The sequence below is a fragment of the Anas acuta genome, chromosome 12, assembly GCF_963932015.1.
Source record: "Anas acuta chromosome 12, bAnaAcu1.1, whole genome shotgun sequence".
NCBI classification, from domain to species: Eukaryota; Metazoa; Chordata; class Aves; order Anseriformes; family Anatidae; genus Anas; species Anas acuta.
The window spans coordinates 14,014,603-14,032,589 of record NC_088990.1 but is presented as its reverse complement, the minus strand read 5'-3'; the positions used below and the strand labels follow the sequence as shown (position 1 = coordinate 14,032,589).

At 43.3% G+C, this 17,987-nt stretch overlaps 2 protein-coding genes and 1 long non-coding RNA gene across 5 annotated transcripts; 2 read left to right on the top strand and 1 right to left on the bottom strand.

Moving 5' to 3' along the window:
- The first annotated feature begins 318 nt into the window (after positions 1-318).
- Positions 319-7,955, top strand: HYKK (hydroxylysine kinase). Of its 3 annotated transcripts, none has more exons than XM_068695878.1 (8): positions 319-355; positions 1,300-1,652; positions 2,293-2,447; positions 4,906-5,089; positions 5,826-6,313; positions 6,837-6,881; positions 6,984-7,026; positions 7,809-7,955. In XM_068695878.1, exons 2-5 carry the CDS (start codon positions 1,307-1,309, stop codon positions 6,287-6,289), a joined length of 1,149 nt encoding a protein of 382 aa, XP_068551979.1. In that variant the 5' UTR covers positions 319-355; positions 1,300-1,306; the 3' UTR covers positions 6,290-6,313; positions 6,837-6,881; positions 6,984-7,026; positions 7,809-7,955. The 3 variants fall into 3 exon arrangements, with proteins under 3 accessions (XP_068551979.1, XP_068551981.1, XP_068551980.1); XM_068695880.1 differs by lacking the exon at positions 319-355 and adding an exon at positions 375-941; XM_068695879.1 differs by lacking the exon at positions 319-355 and adding an exon at positions 1,038-1,174.
- PSMA4 (proteasome 20S subunit alpha 4) lies at positions 6,463-11,931 on the top strand. The gene is made up of 9 exons (XM_068695888.1): positions 6,463-6,562; positions 6,837-6,881; positions 6,984-7,026; positions 7,809-7,971; positions 9,319-9,396; positions 9,616-9,704; positions 10,567-10,697; positions 10,908-11,031; positions 11,522-11,931. Exons 2-9 carry the CDS (start codon positions 6,879-6,881, stop codon positions 11,674-11,676), a joined length of 786 nt encoding a protein of 261 aa, XP_068551989.1. The 5' UTR covers positions 6,463-6,562; positions 6,837-6,878; the 3' UTR covers positions 11,677-11,931.
- Positions 11,932-14,005: 2,074 nt separating this feature from the next.
- On the bottom strand, positions 14,006-17,976 carry LOC137863055 (uncharacterized). Its single transcript, XR_011100654.1, has 2 exons — positions 17,672-17,976; positions 14,006-17,213 (listed from the first exon to the last, which is right to left on the bottom strand). It is a non-coding gene; the product is annotated as an uncharacterized lncRNA (long non-coding RNA).
- Between the last annotated feature and the right edge of the window lie 11 nt (positions 17,977-17,987).

Here is a 17,987-nt window from a genome sequence, read left to right as displayed (position 1 = left end):
ATTCCCAATGCTCTGATTGTTGAACCTCAGCTGTTGTGGATTACTCCGTTTTTGTGAGGAGGGGTTCAGAGGAGGATTCTATACTGAAGGCGTGTGTGTGTGGGGGGGGGGGAGAAGTGAGCTTTGTCAGCAGGAACAAAGTCTTAAAATTCTCTGAGACCGCTCAAGTGTTGCCAGCCTGAGTTCTGGTGCAGTCCAAAGGTCAGAGTTGGCTGATGCATCAGGTTTGTTTTAGGTAAATGATTATAGGTCAAACCACGACTCTTCCAAATCGCGTGTACTCCTAAAATGATTTAAACACGAATGTGGGCCTGTTTCTGGGGCTAGCAGGGGCACGTTGGGACAATGTTTGCAGGTTCTGACAGGACGCTGCAGCTTTCCGCGCTGCTCGAGTGCAACCCCAGGAGCCGGGCGGCGCACGGCCTAGTGCCTGGGAGCTGCCCTGGCTGAGGGCTCGGCGGCCGCTCAGCAGAGGGGCGGCCTGAAGCAGCCCCTGTGCCCCAAGGCCCCGCGGGGCCTCCCCCGACCCGCAGCCCGTGAGGCGCGGCCCCGGCCCGGCGGCTCCGGCGCAGGCGCGGCGGCGGCAGCGCCTCAGTGCTCGGCGGGGCCGCGCTGTCCCGGGGCGGGGGAGCTGCTGCGGGCGGCAGGAGGGGAGCGGGGGCAGCCCAGAGGTCCCCGGGCAGAGCCCCCCGGCGTCTGCTCGCTTCGCTTCGCGGAGGCTGCGGCTCGGCCCTTCCCGCAGCCGGGCGGGCGCCGAGAGCTGCGGCTGGAGCGGGCGGGACTCCGCCGTGCGCTCTGCGCCCCCGAGCGCTGCAGCTGGTGGTGGCCGGGCTGAGCGAGCAGGGCTGAGCGAGCAGGGCTGAGCGAGCAGGCCTGCTCTGCCGCCAAGTATCCGCTAAAGTCTTGCTTACCTTTCGCGGCTGCGAATCGAGAGCTCTCTGGTTAGGAAATCAGTAACTCTGTGCCTTAGGAAGTCGTGCCCTGTTAGCGATGCACTGGGTTAGGCTGCTCCTGGAAAGCAGGCGATAAAAGCGCTGATCGTTAACAATTCTGTTCTGTCTGCTTGCTGAGAACAGATTGGGTGCAGCTCACTTGGGAGGCTGACTTCTGGGGGGCAACAGATAAAGCAGTTGGCAAGGAGCTGTGATATAAGAAACACGGACTTGCTTAGCACGTTAGTTTTTTTCCTGGTTTAACACGCTCGTCTCCCTTATCTGAACGCAGTTTGTTGCAGTAACCGCTGCTTCCGATGTCAGAATGCAGATTGTGTCTTCCAGCATCTCTTTTTTTTTTTCCTAGAGACACGATGTCTTCTGAAAGCGAGAACCAACCACAGACGTTGAGCAAACCAGCATTTGGTGAAAAGGAAGCAACAGAATTGGTTGACAGGGTGTTTGGATTAAAGGTGTCCTGGATCAGGCCTCTCCCCAGCTATGATGATCAGAATTTCCATGTGCGTGTCTTAAGAAGCAAAGGTGAGGCTGAAGGTGCAGATGAATATGTCCTTAAAATCACCAATTCGGAAGACAGCCAGGAGCCTGACCTCATTGAAGCACAGACACAGGCCATGATATTTCTCAGTGCTGAAGGCTTTCCTTCAGCTACACCTTGCCTTACAAAAGATGGTAACATCATGTCTCTGGAGCCAAGAGGTGAGCAATTACAAGGACCTTTTCTGCCCTATTATCACCCTTAACTCAGTGGTAGTTTTGTGACGTGCTTGTTGCAATACAGCAGAGGGTTTGGATCGGTGACAGCCCACATTCTGCTCCGTTGCGCTGATGCGAATGTGGAGTAATCTTGGATGATTACTTGCTTGTACGTGAGCGAGCTGGAGCAAGTTGCATGAGAGCTGGTGGTTTTCACCAGGCACTCTGCGCTCAGCTTCCACCTCTAGCGGTTCCTGTGCCTGCAGTAGTGGTCTGGTACTTTCTCAAGCCTGTAGATCCTGATCCATCTCACCTTTAGCTTTTGAACAAGAACTTCCCTGGTGAAATATTTGCTTTGGGGTGCAGGAATATCATGTTGAGAACATCAGGGTTGAGCCGCCTGTTTAATTCAGAGTGATAACATAGAAAAATCTGTAGAGACACCGGAGAACCTTGATCAGAGTAAGAGCAGTGCTGCAAGTGTCAGTAGGTGTGGGCTTGAGGTATGGCACAAGATCTTTGAATGAAATCTGTTTTTTCAACTACACCTGACTCCTGCACTGGGAGAAACCATTTTACCTCTTGTGTTAACTAATGCTCAGTAGCATGTATTGAAGTGACTGTGTTTCTGCTTGCTTGTTAGGTAGCGAGCCTGACACCAAAAAGTACATGGTCAGGCTGCTGACTTACCTGCCGGGTACACCAGTAGCAAAAGTTGCTGCAGAACTTGCTACAAATCCTCAGATTTTCTATGAGATTGGTAAACTAGCTGCCAGTTTGGATAAAGCTCTCACAGAGGTGAGTTTTTGTTGCTCTGGCTTGAAAAACTTCAATAGATTTTTCCTCTGCTTCTTCTTGTGTTTGCTGTCAACTTTCCTGACTGTAAAAGTGAGGATGGTGAATGCAGACTTGAATTCAACTTCCAGGTGCCGGCCCCCATGCTGTAACTGGGGAAGCTGGCTGTTACTATAGCATTTCCCCAGGTAACACAACCAGCCAGTGCTTATGACAGAGTCTCAGTGATCCTTTTGCAATGCATTTTTGTACCTTGAACAGGGATGTAAGTGTTTTGTTTTGTTTTGTTTTGCAAAACTCACCTGTCAGGTATTTCAAGTCTGGCAAATTACAAGACTGAATCCTAGGCTGCCTGCATGTACAGCTTGTTTTGAAGCATTTTTGTAAAAAATGGTGCTCACAACTGCATGAGCTTTTAATTTGAATTCATTTTGACTTGCTCTCCTGATCATTAGAACCATGACCAGTTATTGCAGTGGTAGCAGTTGGTTCCTTTTCTGTAATGCCACTTGTGCTAGTGAAGAGATATTTGGGACACTTCTGTCAGTTTCTCTGCTTCCAGTCAAATAATCTGAATGCATAGTAAGTTCTTTCTTTACTCTGTAACTATGCAGAATAATAAAGCTGATAAATCATCCAGTGATTGTTTGATACATCAAAGAACTCTTGAATTATTTATTGCCTTTCATTAACCTTTCCTTCTCATGTTCTGGCTACCAGCTTCAGACAATTATGCGATGTGAATTGCTAGCTTTACCAACCGCATTCCTAAGTTACAGCAGCATTTTTCCATTGGGAAAGATAATTTACTGTTGGCTTTTAATATTCTGATCGTGCTCTTATAATGTGATTAAAATAATTTATAAAGACCAGCTGGTCTCAAAAAATGCCTGTGACTTCTCCTGCCCAGTAGGAAGCAGTAGATGTGAGTGCAAATTTTGAAGGGAAATGCTCCTCGTGCCCTTAATATAAGGGTCATTATTTACCAAGTTTTGTCATTTAAAAGAAAGAAAATTGCAATTGTTACTGTCAAAACTCCCAGATATCATTGACACCAAAAGTAATACCTAAGGTACTGTATTTTCTGATGGCAGATCAGGACGTACAGCCTTTTCTGTCCAGTTAATTGCTTGGTCAGTTTGATAGCAAAGGAATGTCCCATGCTTTGTTTTGTGCACCAAATAATAATTCCACCTTCTCTTGTTGGTGTCTTCTTTTGCCTGGATGCGTCTTTCATTTCATAAGTGGAAAAAAAGTGGCTGTTGATGGCTTCATAGTGATGAGGACTCATGAGATTGAGATCTCTGCCTTTTTATTACCTTTCATGCATCTGGTATCTCATAGTTGGCTGGAATATCTGACTTGTGCTGGGGAAATTGCAGTGGTTGCTCACCAGATGGCACCAGATAGCACCAGTGTGGTGCTTTATACAGGGTTAGGGACCCTCTGCAGTGATTTATATTTTAGGCTTGGTATTGCTCCTTAAATTTTCATATAGCTCTAGTTTTAACTATCATTTAGCTATCTTTAAGTAATAGCCTTAACTAAGGCAGCAGCTGTAATGGGAAATGTTTATATGTTCCCTGTGCAGTGGCAGTATCTGGTTCGCAGGTACCTTAATGGGCGTTAAAGGGTTCAAGGATAAGAGTGGTGTGCAGTGAGAGAGAAGCTTTTCCTCCCAAAAGGTCACTTTCCAAACCACCTTTTTTACTTCTAGTGAGAGAGAGAGAGATCCTGTTTGTTTAAACTATTTAGGATACCTGGATGCACAAAGGCAAAGTCATACACAGCCAATTTGGCTGAACTTCCTTTCCAAACAAGTCAAGTGAGATGCGCATAGCCTACTGCACGTGGGTCAATTTGCTGGGGTCTTTGTGTACTGCAGATCCTGTAGACATTTTCATAAGAATAAACCTGTCAGCAGCTCTGTAAATTCCTGTCTTCAGGATTTATCATGTGCCAGTGGGTTCTAAGGCTCAACCCCAAAAACTGCCACCTTTAAGTGCACAGAGTGCATCTGTGTAACTGTTCTGACACGCTGGCACAGTTTGTGTCTCTAATCCTTTGGCAGCTTTTTGCAGTGCCAGCTCAGCTGCACAATCCAAACTCTGCCCGTGTGCGGCTCCAGCCTTGGCAAGGCCTCAGAACTGCTAGAAAGTCAGTATCACTTGCAGAAACATTGCAGAAAGCATCAATTTTAAATGAGTTCAGCGACAAAGGACTTATGATAACTTATGTACCTAAAGAATAGGGGGAAAAAATGTTTTGTGTAGATATTAAGATGCTTGTCTGAAATAATCCGTCAGATTATTCTTTTGCTGGTTGATATAAATGGTCAGTGGTGTGGTGCTTTTCAGCAAGTCTTGTTTGGAACCTGTTAAAAGGGGCTTTGAATCAAGGTGTTTAATCACAGGAATGGGTTTTTAATTATGGCCTATTTTCTCTTGTACTTTTTCTAAAGAAATTCCATCATCCATCAGTGAAAAGTCTGCATCGAGGCCAGTTCATTTGGAACCTGGCAAACGTCCCTCTTCTAGATCGGTACATTTATGCCCTGGGCCAGAACCAGTATCGTGAAGTTGTGGAACAAGTTATTGAGCAATTTAAAGAGAAAGTCATACCCAAACTAAGCAGTTTTCGAGCCTGTGAGTATTTTATTCTCAGCTAATTATGTTGAACTGAGACACTGACGTTTCTTACTGAGGGTTCATGGAGAAGGAAAAAAAAAGGCAAAAGAAGCCTCCTTTATCCATAGCACACGTGGAAATGCTGTGCTGAATTCTGCAGTGCTGCTGCTGGCAGTGCAGAACTTGCCAGGGGAGCGTGCTGTGCAGTACTGGTAAAGTCAGGTTCAGTTCTTCACCTATCTGCTGAGGTTGTTTCAGTTAAGGTCATGACTTTCATGCTGTTTCATTAGCTTAAGAATATATGGAGTACACTACCTCCTTTCATAAAGGTCTAAGTAAATCACCCAGAATCACAGAATTTCTAGATTGGAAGAGACCTCAAGATCATTGAGTCCAAATATTTACTATTTTTCTAAATTCAACTCACAATGATATTGTGATAACTTGACAATTTGATAGTTTGAAAACTCTGCTATTCTAGCATAAAACAGGTGTTACCAGAGCAGAATCAGACCTTGTACTTCTCCCTTGCTGTCTGGCCACCAGTTAGTGGAGTTTCTAGGCCCTTTGTATTTCCTAGGGAGCAGCAAGGCTGCTGTAGGCAGCACTCAGTGCAGGGGACACTCGTCTGGTTTTGTAGCGGAGTGTTAATTGCAGCCTCTGTGCATCTTTTCACAGCTGTTGCTTTGAGAAACTGGAAAAAAAATGTGCCGATTAATAATTATTTAGTATTATTTGTTTCTTCTGTGTTCAGGTATCAATCACGGAGATCTCAATGACCATAATATTCTGGTGGACTGCACCTCTCCCTCCCAGGGGGCTCCTCAGTACAGGGTGTCCGGCATCCTGGACTTCAGCGACATGAGCTACGGCTACTACGTGTTTGAGGTGGCGATAGCCATGATGTACGCCATGATCGAGAGCGCGGACCCGCTGCGGGTCGGGGGCCACGTCCTGGCCGGCTTCGAGCGCGTGGTGCCGCTGACGGCGGCGGAGCGGGGCGCCCTCTTCCTCCTGGTGTGCGGCCGCTTCGCGCAGTCCCTCGTCATCGCGGCCCACACGGCGCTGGCCTACCCGCACAACCGCGACTACCTGCTGGTCACGGCGCGCACCGGCTGGCGGCACCTGGCGCGGATGGCCGAGGCGGGGCAGGCCGCCGTCGAGCAGCTCTGGTTTGACACCGCCCGCGCCTACGGGCCCCGGGGGGACGCCGACTGAGGCGCCCCCGGCCCCGCCGTGCAGGTGCGCGGCCGCTGAGCTGAGCTGAGGGGGGGGGCGGGTTGAGGGCGGGCTCCGTGAGGCGGCGCGCGGGCGGCCGTTACGGCCCCTCAGGGCGGGCCCCGCCCTGGGGCGGGCGGCGGCAGCGCGCATGCGCGGCGGCCATTTCCGACGCTGCGGTGAAGGTGCAGGAGCGGCCGTCGCGCCCGGGCCTTCCCCGCCGGCAGGGCCCCGACCCCCCCCCGGGCCCGGCCGGCCCGCAGTGGGCCCGCAGTGAGTGCGGGGGGCGCCGTGACGGGGGCGGCCCCGGGGGGCGGCCCTGAGCCGCGGGGGGAGCGCGCGGGGCCTTCGTCCTCCGGTGCGGGGGGGGCGGCGATGACTCCGCACTGCGGGCGGGAGGGGTGGGGACGGCCGGGAAAGGGGAAGGGGAAGGGATCGGGGTTGGGATCGGGATCGGGGTTGGGATTGGGGTTGGGATTGGGATCGGGCCCGGTGCCGCAGCCCCGGCTCTTGGTAACGCTCCCGCTCCTCGCCGTTTTCCTTGCAGGCCCGCTCGCCGCCCGCCCGCCCGCAGCTCCGCGCCGGCACCATGGTGAGTGGCGGCCCCGCGCGGCGGCGCGGCCCCACGGCGCGGCCTGGTGGGGCGGTGACGGGCGGTGACGGGCGGTGACGGGCTGTTTGTTGCTTCTTGCAGTCTCGAAGATACGACTCCAGAACTACCATATTCTCTCCAGAAGGTACTCGTTAACCGCGCTTTTTCCAATGAGCCGTAAATGTTTTAAGCCGCTGTTCAGAACCAGGTGTCACGCAGATAAGCACAGATTCCCCGCGTTTCTGCCCACACGAGATGCAGGAATCAGAGTTGCCCGCCCGGAGTAGTGCCCGGTTCTGTATGGACTCCAAAGGTCAAAAGTGAAGGCTTTAAATTCTTTCCTGTTCTGATTCAAGCAGTAATGTGCGTACGTTTCCACCAAATACCACTGATGCATTTTTTAAAAATAATTCAAATAAATCTTTACCGTTCATCTTTTGTTTGAGTGTGGATGGGTTTTGTTACAGCTTTGCCCCCTAGCCCCTAGAACGTGCATAGCATCCTGCTGGTGTGATCACATCTCCCTATTATTCTTATACGTGCTGAAGCAAGCACTTACAAATATTTTTTTCCATGTCTTGTAGAAGTGATTGATACAAAATCTAGTATTTTTTTTCAGTTAAAATTCGTTTTGTCTTGTTCTACTGTTTCAGGGAGTTCTTTATTTTTTTCTGCTTAGTAAATTATTTTTTTCCACACTGACTCTGCCCAAAATTGCCTTTTCAGATTTGTGTTTTTTCTCTCTTCTGACTCCTTCCTATATTTCAAAAAAAATTAATCTGCTAGTGACTGGTGATAGACTGAAGAAATAATCCTAATTTGCATACCAAGCACCTCTCATATTCTTGCATATTTAAATCATCTTTTTGCATATTTGGTCTCATTCAGTGCTATTTTATGGCTGTTATAATTTAAATTGTTTCCTAGGCCGATTGTATCAGGTCGAGTATGCGATGGAAGCAATCGGACATGCGGGTACTTGCTTGGGGATTCTAGCAAACGATGGCGTTCTGCTAGCTGCAGAGAGACGCAACATTCACAAGCTCCTCGATGAAGTTTTTTTTTCAGAGAAAATATACAAACTTAATGAGTAAGTTGAAACGATGACCAGATGTTCACTGATGTTACCGCTAACTCTTCAGACATTTTAGCATTGAGCCTGGATTTATTTGAAATGTTTATATTTGTTTTGTTCAGTGCTACAGTTGCGTATGACTACTTCATCGTTACCGCATTCATTGATTGTTTTAAAGGAGCACTGTGTTTTTATCTCTAAAGATAATTTTCCAGGAGGAATAGCCTGTTTCTTCTTACTTTCCATACACCATAATGTTGTTACAGCACTCTTAAACTGAGAGTTCTCAGGTTACAAAATAGCAAGGGGTGGATGGGTAATAGATAATCCACAAATCACTGTGCTGCGTCAGCTCAGCATCCTCTTTTACATCTTTTTTTTCACCTTGTATTATTCAAAGAGAGTAAGACAAATCAGGTAAAACACGCCTTAGCTTTCTTTGCTGCAGCTGTAGCAGAGATGATGTATGTCACTATTGTGACCTTCTAGCTCTATAAAAGTTAAACCTGTCATGGAGCTTCAGCCTTATTGTATGGTGCATATGAAACACAAACAGGTTTTCATCTGTTGATTTCCCATTCTGAATTATTTTGGAAGCAGCTGGAATTGTAGGAAGTACTGGATTTTTGAGGAGGTGGCAGTATAGTAAGTGCAGTGGAGTGGTTGCCTAGGCTGGCTCTTCCATTTTCTTAGCTAAATTAAGAAGTTTTCAGAAGAATGTGGATTATTGTCTGGTAGTGAAAATTTTACAACAGTATCAGATTTGGCAAAAAAAAATTAAGACAATTAAGAATTAGATAAGAGGTGTTAATTAAGAAACAGTCAAGGACGCAAACTATATGTTGCTGGAAATGAAGATTAATTTTCAGCTAAAGCAGTTAATGGTGATTTTTGAAATCAATATCTCTAATTCATGTTTATATGAATGCCATGTGTGATTGGTGAATCCCACTGAAGGCTGTCACAGAAGCTGTACGGCTCCTTTAGTATTCTGGCGTGCTGTCTGTGTCAGGTTGTGCCCAGAATAGGTACTTGCATGTAGTTAGTGGCTCTTGTGAAGATCCTCAGGATCTTGTCAACATGGTTAATCGTCTTTGGCATAGTCCTCAGAACCGTATGAGTAGCAGAGCTACTTGCTTTCTGCTGTCCTGCCAAAACTTTTCTCCTCCTGCCAAAACTGTTATACTTTCAACATACATGTACTCTAAATGCAGGAGCTTAGCAATCTGTTGCACGTGGCAGCTGTGTAGTTTTGATCAGAGAAGCCCAACAGCAGGTAATCTGCTTGAGCTACTGCATGAAGACAGGATTATTTCTTGGAGACTGATAGGAATCCAATTCATTCGTGTGCTTCTCTTGCAGGGATATGGCTTGCAGTGTTGCAGGAATAACTTCTGATGCCAACGTTCTGACAAATGAACTGCGACTGATTGCCCAGAGGTAGGTTTGCTGATAGTTATGTGATTTTACTTGCCTACGATGCCAGATTCAGTTCTGTCTATGTATTAAAGCAAAATGAACACGCGCTCAGCAGAATTAAGATTGATTGAACTAAAACAGCTAGGTTGGAGAGGCTTTAACGTAGGAGCTTGCTAAATGTTAAATGTACCAGGATAGTGTTAACAAAATTTTTGAGAACTCTTTTGTCTTTGATACTAGGTATTTGTTACAGTATCAGGAGCCCATTCCTTGTGAGCAGCTGGTAACCGCGCTGTGTGATATCAAGCAGGCCTACACCCAGTTTGGAGGTAAGGAAGTGTGAGGAACCATAGTGCTTTTAAATGTCTAAAGAAAGATTCTGTTATGTAATTTGAAGCATCTGAGTCTCTGGACAGTTCTACTGAATTCTGCTGTAACAAGTTAAAGCAAGAAGAACTGTAGCCAAATTTAGGAGGGGAACAGGCAGTCATAATTAGTAACAAACTTGATTTGCTATTGAAGATGCTACTTTTTAGTCACAGAGAAACTGATGGCTGAGTTTCAGGCCCAGTGCTTTGAGTGCTCTTGAGTTTAGTGAACGCCTTCCAAAAGACCAACAGAAAATTGTTTGCTGTGTAGACTTTTAAAAGTTTTGGTCTCTCCATTGTAATGAATAGCAATATGTTTTTTTCTGCTACATGTAGCAGGGTATTAATATTGTAAAACATTAATAATGAAAAAAAGTATTTTGGTGGATTGAGGAACATGTTAGAAAATGGCACTGTAAGGAGTGTTCCTTAGAATGTGAACTGACTATAATGGTGTTTTATGTATATGTAATGTGGAAGAATGACCTTTAATATATTTGCCTTTTGACTCTTATAAGTTAAATGCTTTAACTACATACTTCAAATGCTGAATTCTGATTTAAAGTTCAGAGATGATAAATTCCAATTTGTGGAGATGGAGATGAGCTGCTTATTGGGGTTAAATGAAATAAACCTCTGCTATTCCCTTCCCCCTTCACTTAGAAAGAACTAACGCTGTAGTGCTTATCTCAAGTAGCAGAAGTGCAGAACAGTCTGTTAAATCCCAGTTCATAGGAAAGGGTTTGACAAAGGAAATCAAAGAAAATAATTGTGACCAATCTTGTTACTAAATTTAGGTTACTAATGGCCTTCTTTCCAACAGGAAAACGTCCTTTTGGTGTTTCACTGCTGTACATTGGCTGGGATAAGCATTATGGATTTCAGCTGTATCAAAGTGATCCTAGTGGAAATTATGGAGGATGGAAAGCCACATGCATTGGGAATAATAGTGCTGTAAGTTCTGTGCTTTTCCTCTCCCCAAAAGTAATGAAAACCAAAAGTACATAAGTTGCATTGTACTAATTAAATTGAATTGTTGGTTATGAGTACAGAGCAGAAATGGATAACTGTACAAACACAATTACTTGTTTTTTGCCGATAATATCAAAACCTTTTTTGGTTCATTGTCCGATGATACCATTTTAATTTCTGTGGAATTTATAGGCAGCTGTGTCAATGCTAAAACAAGACTACAAAGAAGGGGAAATGACCTTAAAGACTGCGCTTGCGTTAGCCATTAAGGTTCTAAACAAGACCATGGATGTTAGCAAACTCTCTGCAGAGAAAGGTAAGCAGTTCTCCAATTTGGGATAACGCTCTTTCCTTAAAAAAAAATAATAATAAAAAAAAAATTGTAAGTTTCTATATTCCACATGTGGCTTACTGGATTTTTAGTGCTCACATAAAAAAATCTTCAACAATATAGCAGCAATCCTTGTTAACCTTGCTGAGAGGCATACCTATGACTTGGTTGAGGTTGATCCAATGTGGTCAGCTCCAGGGGCTAGACCACAGTTCAGGGACTGTAGGTAGGCCACATGGGTGCGTTAGGAGAAGTGGCTACGTGTCTGGTGGAAAAATCACTGGAGAGGTATTGGGTGTGCTGCTGCAGAAGAAGACTGCTGCCACCTGGCTCGGCATCCAGGCTTCGTTGATTAGGTGGAGGCAGGACAAGAACCTTCTGCTTCGCTGACAGTTGTAACAAATCTTAACCCATCTAACGATTGCTCTTTCAAAAGGACAAAATGTAATGCCGCTGTCTGTTCCATATGTTTCAGTTGAAATTGCTACACTGACCAGAGAGAACGGAAAGACAGTGATAAGGGTTCTGAAGCAGAAGGAGGTGGAGCAGTTGATAAAACAACATGAGGAGGAGGAAGCAAAAGCTGAACGTGAAAAGAAGGAAAAAGAACAAAAAGAGAAGGATAAATAGAATATGAAATCAAATATTCTGTAGATAATACAGGACCTGCTTCAGTAAAAGATAATCTGGATTTCTGTTTTGTAGCAGCCTACAAATACGCCATGAATTTGTATGAAACCAGAATTACTTTTGCTGAACCAGGTCCTTAATCATCATTCAGATAATTGATTTTCCGCTCCTTATATTGACCAATAATTGCTTTAATTCTCGAACACTTTCTTTCATCTTCTATTTTTTATTATGGAATAAAATTTAAGAAGAATAGTGATGAGTGTCTTTATTTCCTCAGTGATGCCTGGTTATGCACAATCTTGAGGGAGTTAATCGCTTTAAACCATTAAAGGTATATGCTAGTTGGTAAAGAACAAATATGGTGTTAGAATTGTTAGACTTTTGTGTGTGTGCGTGTGGGGGGGTCTTTTAAAGTAGTGAAAGGGGCTCCTAAGTTTGGAAAATCATTCGTGATCACTTCACAAATACTGAAATAAAGTGTGCTGGCATGCCAAGTTTTAATTTTGGCCTATTTTGTTCTATTAACAGGCTGTGTCAAACTGATGGTCTTGCAAGCAGTAGTATTTTAAACATGCCCTGTAGCAAATGTGTTCAGTTTAGCATAACCTTTCATGAGTGCATGTGTTTTCTATGAAATTAATCATATAACACTAGTTAGAGTCACACAAACTAGAAAGACACTTTACAAAGGCCATGGGAAAATGATAAGCTAACTTGTCCAAATACAAATAGTTAAATAATAGTGTGCAATTTTTAGGCCACGTTGACTATTTTACATTTTATCCTGAAAAGAAGTATACATATTTTATATTTAGCTTGGTGTTGCTGATACTTCCCCAAAGAATTCAGTTCCCTTATGTCAGACAACAGCCTAGAAAACTAACCAGTTAACCACTTGAGAAATCATAATATATGTACATGAATTAAAAAACAGAATAATTTTTGTTGAGATTATTATTTTGCATTCAGAATAGGGACAAAAATTTCTGCTAGTTCTGAAAATGATTGGGAATTTATAGAGAAAATGTAAACAAGTTAGTTAAAATTGTTTTACACCCCTTTAAATTGTAAAAAGCAAGATGAAAAGCCCACTCAATTAACCCATTCTTAATCGAGAGGCCTTACCTGCTGTTCTTCAAGCTGTGCTAGTTGATTCAGCCTCTGTGACTGACCCGGATTGATTGTGTGTGTGTGCATGCGCGCGTGATATCCGATGTTGATAGGATTTAATATGACCATTTAAAGCAAGTGAGTGAATCCATACCTTATTTTTAACCTATCCCAGATGTTTTCACTGATAAAATGTACATTGTCAACAGGGCCAGAAATTACCCTTAGTCTCAACAAAACCCATTTTTGAGCTCATTGCTGTAAGGTTTGCTGTTGAGTACAGAGGAAGGAATCTGGCTTGAGGTGTCTGTGCTGCAGCTTGCATAGATGTACTGCGCTCACTTCAGCAGCTTCTCTACAGGCAGCGGTGTGGAGTGATGTGGGTTCTAAGCAGGCTGCAGTACTGTTGTTAATTTTGCAAGTCTCAGTGTAGGACAATTGCTTTAGTATTTTATACTCAGTACTTTGTTAGTTTTCAAATTTGATAGCTAATAAAGGTTAGAAATTTTTTTTGCACCTTGTGCAATATTAGATCTTTGCTTCCATATCATAACATAGGAATGATATGTAGCAAGTTCTGAATAGTTGCAGACACCATCCGATGAGTAAGGTTTAATCTCCACTGTACATGGAGATTACAATCCTCTTTATAGGACTGTATAAATACCTCAAGCTCCATTTTTATGTAGAAAATATAGTGCCCAATCTTCTTATTCTTTGATGCCATAAATGCAATATTTCAGCGTCTTTTGCAGATTTCTAAATCAATGGGGATGGTTGTTATACCAAGAGCTCAGAATATGCCCTAAAAGTAGCAATGCTGAATGGGAGCTTTTCCCACCTTGTCAAAGATCACTTGAAACAGAACATGATAGACTCCAGCAATGCTTTCTGTCTTCTAGGAATCCATTAGAGCATTTAAGTCACGGTTCACCAATGTATATAAATCATGCAAGGTAATCTCACTGTTGTGCTACAGATATTACTAGATAATTTAGGTTGTAAATGTATTAAAATATTTTTTCCTAAGTTATGGTATTTCTAACGAAAAGGGGAAAATGAATACATGTAGGTCTTTGTTTAAAGAATTGTCAATAGTATTTCTTTGCCAAACACTACATCATTTCCTGGTAAAGGGGAGCTTTTCAGATACTGTAGTAAACATTGGAATTATTTAAATTTTTCATCTCTACTCTGTTACGTGTAAGGAAACGTGATAAGTTGTGTAGTTACATTGCATTTTAAAAGGTCTACTTACTGAAAGGTTTTGTTTACTAAAAGTATTGGCAAATATTTAACAAGTGTAATCTTTGAACAGTAATAACCATTTTATTTTTAAAAGCTCCATCTCTACCGAGTGCTATTATTAGCTGATTGTGAGATGAGTCTCTACTGCCTTGGAATATGCAAGTAACTACAATATTAATAATAAGCTGTACGCTAGCTAACACCCATATCCAAAACTATCAGTAGCATTCCGCTAAACCTCACGTCTGATTCTTGTCTGCATTTGAGCCTAGGACAGTAAGCAGATGCTGGAGATTTTCTGTTGGATTGAATCTTCCTGGGACATTCTGACATCTGATGCAAATTTCTTACCTGTTTTTCCTAGAAATAGAGCAGCCTTTGACTGCTCAGGCCTACTGTGTTGATTCTGGCTTTGTGTGTTTAAAAAAAAATCACCACTATCTGTGCCTTTTCTGGGAGTGGTTTGGGGATAAGTCGTAAGAACAGAAAAATGATTCTGGCGATACATTTCTTTGCTAATCAAATGATCTTCCTGTTCTTTGTATTTATTTATTTATTGGGTGTATGTAGTGTTTATGTAGAATTTACGGTGTATTACATAAGTATTTCAAATATTTAGCTATTGCTGTGGATTAAATGTTATTTTAACACCAGAACTTCATGTGGTGCTGTGGAAGGTGACAATTTTTTCAAATTAGGTAGAAGTATTTACTTGAAATTGTTTGCATAATATGATGTTAGTAAACTTAAAGACTGGATAGTTTATATCTCACTTGACTGCATGATAGAACTTGCTAGGACAGGTACTCACACATAGATGTCCTAATAAATTGTAATGTGCTTTGTTACTCTTAAGTAGTTTAACGGATAATGAAACTACTGCTTCTCCAGTAATACCTGTGCTGTCTCTTGCATTTGTTGGTGTTTAGGAAAAAAAAAGTTAGCTTGTTTTCTAGGTTAATGTATTCTGTTCAAATAAAGTCAATGCAACTTCTAAGACTGCTTCTTATGCGTGATTTACTGTATTGTGCACTGAAAGATAGAAGATTCCTTTAGATACCTATTCATCTGAATGTTTTTCTTGGTGTAGTTAAAAAATAAAAAAATAAAAACACACCCACATTAAGATGCTAAAGAACATGTTAAATTTGACTGCTTTTTCTATTTTGTAATGGATTCTCAAGGTCATTATTCTTTCAGTTCATAATCTTAAAACTAGGGATAATACTTCTCTGCCATGTGGTGAGAAAGAATATGCTAATTATTACAAAGCCTTTAAATGTAATGCTTTTAGAGGCCACAGAGCTGTATGTGATGCATGGTTTATACATAGCTATGTATACACAAGACATCCAAGTCCTGAGTTAATACACTCAGGTACAGCAGAAAATTGAGAAGTGTTATAGTTTCAGACCAGATGAGGTTCTAGGACTTCTTTATATGTCTTTCATGTCCTTTAAAGAAAAATTTTCATTACAGTTTTTTCTGTAGTAGAAGTTCTTATTTTAAAGTTTTAAATGCAGTTACTTCTATTATAATATGAAGAACTGCTAAAATAACTTATCTGAAAGAACTCATGAGTACCCTTTGCTGGCTATATAGCTCTTGGCTTTCATCTGGAGAAAACTCAGCTTCATAGAAAATTTTTGAAATATTCTGATTTCACAAAGAAAACTGAACAGCTTGCTATTTTTATCTGTGATTAATTCAGCATTGAGCTTTCCAGTTAAAGTACTCTTTGGTGCACACTAAAAGCTGCCATCAGCCAATTTACTGGAGATTCACAGAACATGCTTCTGTGGGGACCTTCAGACGTCAGCTCCCACTGAGAAGGACCCTTTGAAAGATACCAGACATTACTCGTGTAATTGTTTTGCTTTTCACTTAACATGATGCTCTCAGTATTAACGTTTTGCTCCAAGCTCAGAGCAGAAGGAAAAAGTTGGTTTCTTATTTATTACTACTCTTTTTCTATAACAGTAATAATAACATAATTAACGTATGCCAGATGATGTTACATAAAATATTTAGCAAAACGTTGGGCATGTAACCTAGACTGTTTAATCCTTATTTATCTTAGAGCATCTGTTTTTTCTAGCTAGGACGCAGCTGCAAACAAATTCATGGTTATGTAATAAAACCAGTGTGCTACGTCCTGCATGTTTGAGTGGCAGCTATCTTTAGCACTGATAACTAAACGTCATGGCTCTGAAATGCATTTACTGTGATGCACATATGCTGTTAATAGAAGTAAGGATTTTACATGACAACCTTATGGTAGGAATAGCAGGTGCAGTGCAGTGGTGGACCAGTTGCCATCCAAAACTACAGATTTCCAATTTCTGTAGAAACAATGCCCAGTAATTTTGGAGTACTTGGAAAACATTAAAACTCCAGTGTAATACAAAAGAATAGAATGCTTGTGGCTTTTTTTTTTCCTTTTCATTGCTTTTTTTTTTTTTTTTTTTTTTTTTTTTTGGTGCCACACTTTGGGCTAGAATATGTTTTTATTTATTGTAAAATCTTGGGTTGGCCACTGCATGCACACTGAGCATTTCAAAATAAGAGTCACACGCTGCATCCTTTAACACACACACACACACACGTTTTGATTGTGCATGCAATATATAAATGGATTCTTGATATACAGCACGAGCGTATTCACCGCAGAGCCTTCTGATCAATACAACATGCCATCAGAAGTGTGCTGGAGAAACTGCTGCGTAAGCACCCGCTTTTCAGATGGCTTGTACCGACTGCATTGTGTCTTGCACTGACACGCATAGCCTAAATATGGCTGCAGGACAATAAGACAATACAGAAAAAGATGACTTTAAAAATTAGGAGTGTGATTGAAATGCTGAAGCACTCCATTTTGATTGATGAACAGATTCACAGTGTACAGAAATAGATAACTATTCTTCTATAAAGCGAATACTTGATACAGAGAATTTTGATAATTGACAATGTGCTTAATGAAATTACTTCTTAGGATGATGTTCAGTTTAGGAAGTCTAAAGTTGTAATAAATAATCCGAGTTGAACAAGGTCCATTTTTTCTGAGCAGTCTGCTCTCTAGCTCTTCATGTAGCAGATGATGAGCACCGGGTTCAGCCATTAGCCCCTCTCTCCAAATCTTTTCTCTGTGTAAAGGTAAAAATCTTCACAAACAGTGCCTTAAAGATGAAAAAAATGTATTGCTTAATGCCAGCTGCTTCCATTTTCTGTGGAAATGTGCAGACTCTGTACGTTAACATCAGGATGATTTAGGAAGATCGCTCATATTTCACAGCTGGTGCTTTTAAAGCTGTCCTTCCTAACAGCTTTTATTCACCTGACCCTGGCATCAGGTTTGTGTTTTCTGTGTCCATTAAATTTGTCAGATATCCGTAATACGCAAGAAGAGGGGAATACCCCGGGTCTTTTTAGCTTGCATCAGCTTATCTGTTTCTGATGACGACTCCTAAAACATGCCGATTTAGAAACTCAGAAGAAGCTGCTAAGTTTTTTGTACGGAACGGAGGTTAAAAAGTCCTTTGCTCAGGAATCTCTTTCCCTGAAATCCGGCCAAAAGCACCCTCCCAGACGCCCCTGTCACCAGAGCCGAGCTCTGCGCTGCCCCGGGCCGCTTTACCTGGCTCATTCACCGCTCGCAGCGATCGCGGCTCAGCCCCAGCCCTCCGGGAGCCCCTCTGCGACCGGGGCAGCGGCCGGGAGGTGCCCGAGGTTCCCTCAGGGGCACCCGCCAGCCCCCCGCCTGCCGCGCACCGGCTCCCTCACGGGACGCGTCTCCTCCGGGCAGCCCGGGGCACTCCGAGCCGGCCTCTCCCGACCCACCCGGGGCCGGGCCGCCGGGGGAAGGGGCCCGGGTGGGCGCCTGAGGGGGGCTCGTCCCCTGGCGGAGGGGCGGGGAGGGCGCTGCCCCCCACCGGCCCCGCGCCCGCCCCTCG

Excerpts from the sequence above, each read along its gene's own strand:
- HYKK (XM_068695878.1), top strand. The coding sequence starts at position 1,307 with ATGTCTTCTGAAAGCGAGAACCAACCACAGACGTTGAGCAAACCAGCA. Across the intron at positions 2,448-4,905 it reads TGGATAAAGCTCTCACAGAG|AAATTCCATCATCCATCAGT; the intron begins GTGAGTTTTTGT and ends CTTTTTCTAAAG. Across the intron at positions 5,090-5,825 it reads ACTAAGCAGTTTTCGAGCCT|GTATCAATCACGGAGATCTC; the intron begins GTGAGTATTTTA and ends TTCTGTGTTCAG.
- PSMA4 (XM_068695888.1), top strand. Across the intron at positions 10,698-10,907 it reads GCATTGGGAATAATAGTGCT|GCAGCTGTGTCAATGCTAAA; the intron begins GTAAGTTCTGTG and ends TGGAATTTATAG. Across the intron at positions 11,032-11,521 it reads CAAACTCTCTGCAGAGAAAG|TTGAAATTGCTACACTGACC; the intron begins GTAAGCAGTTCT and ends CATATGTTTCAG.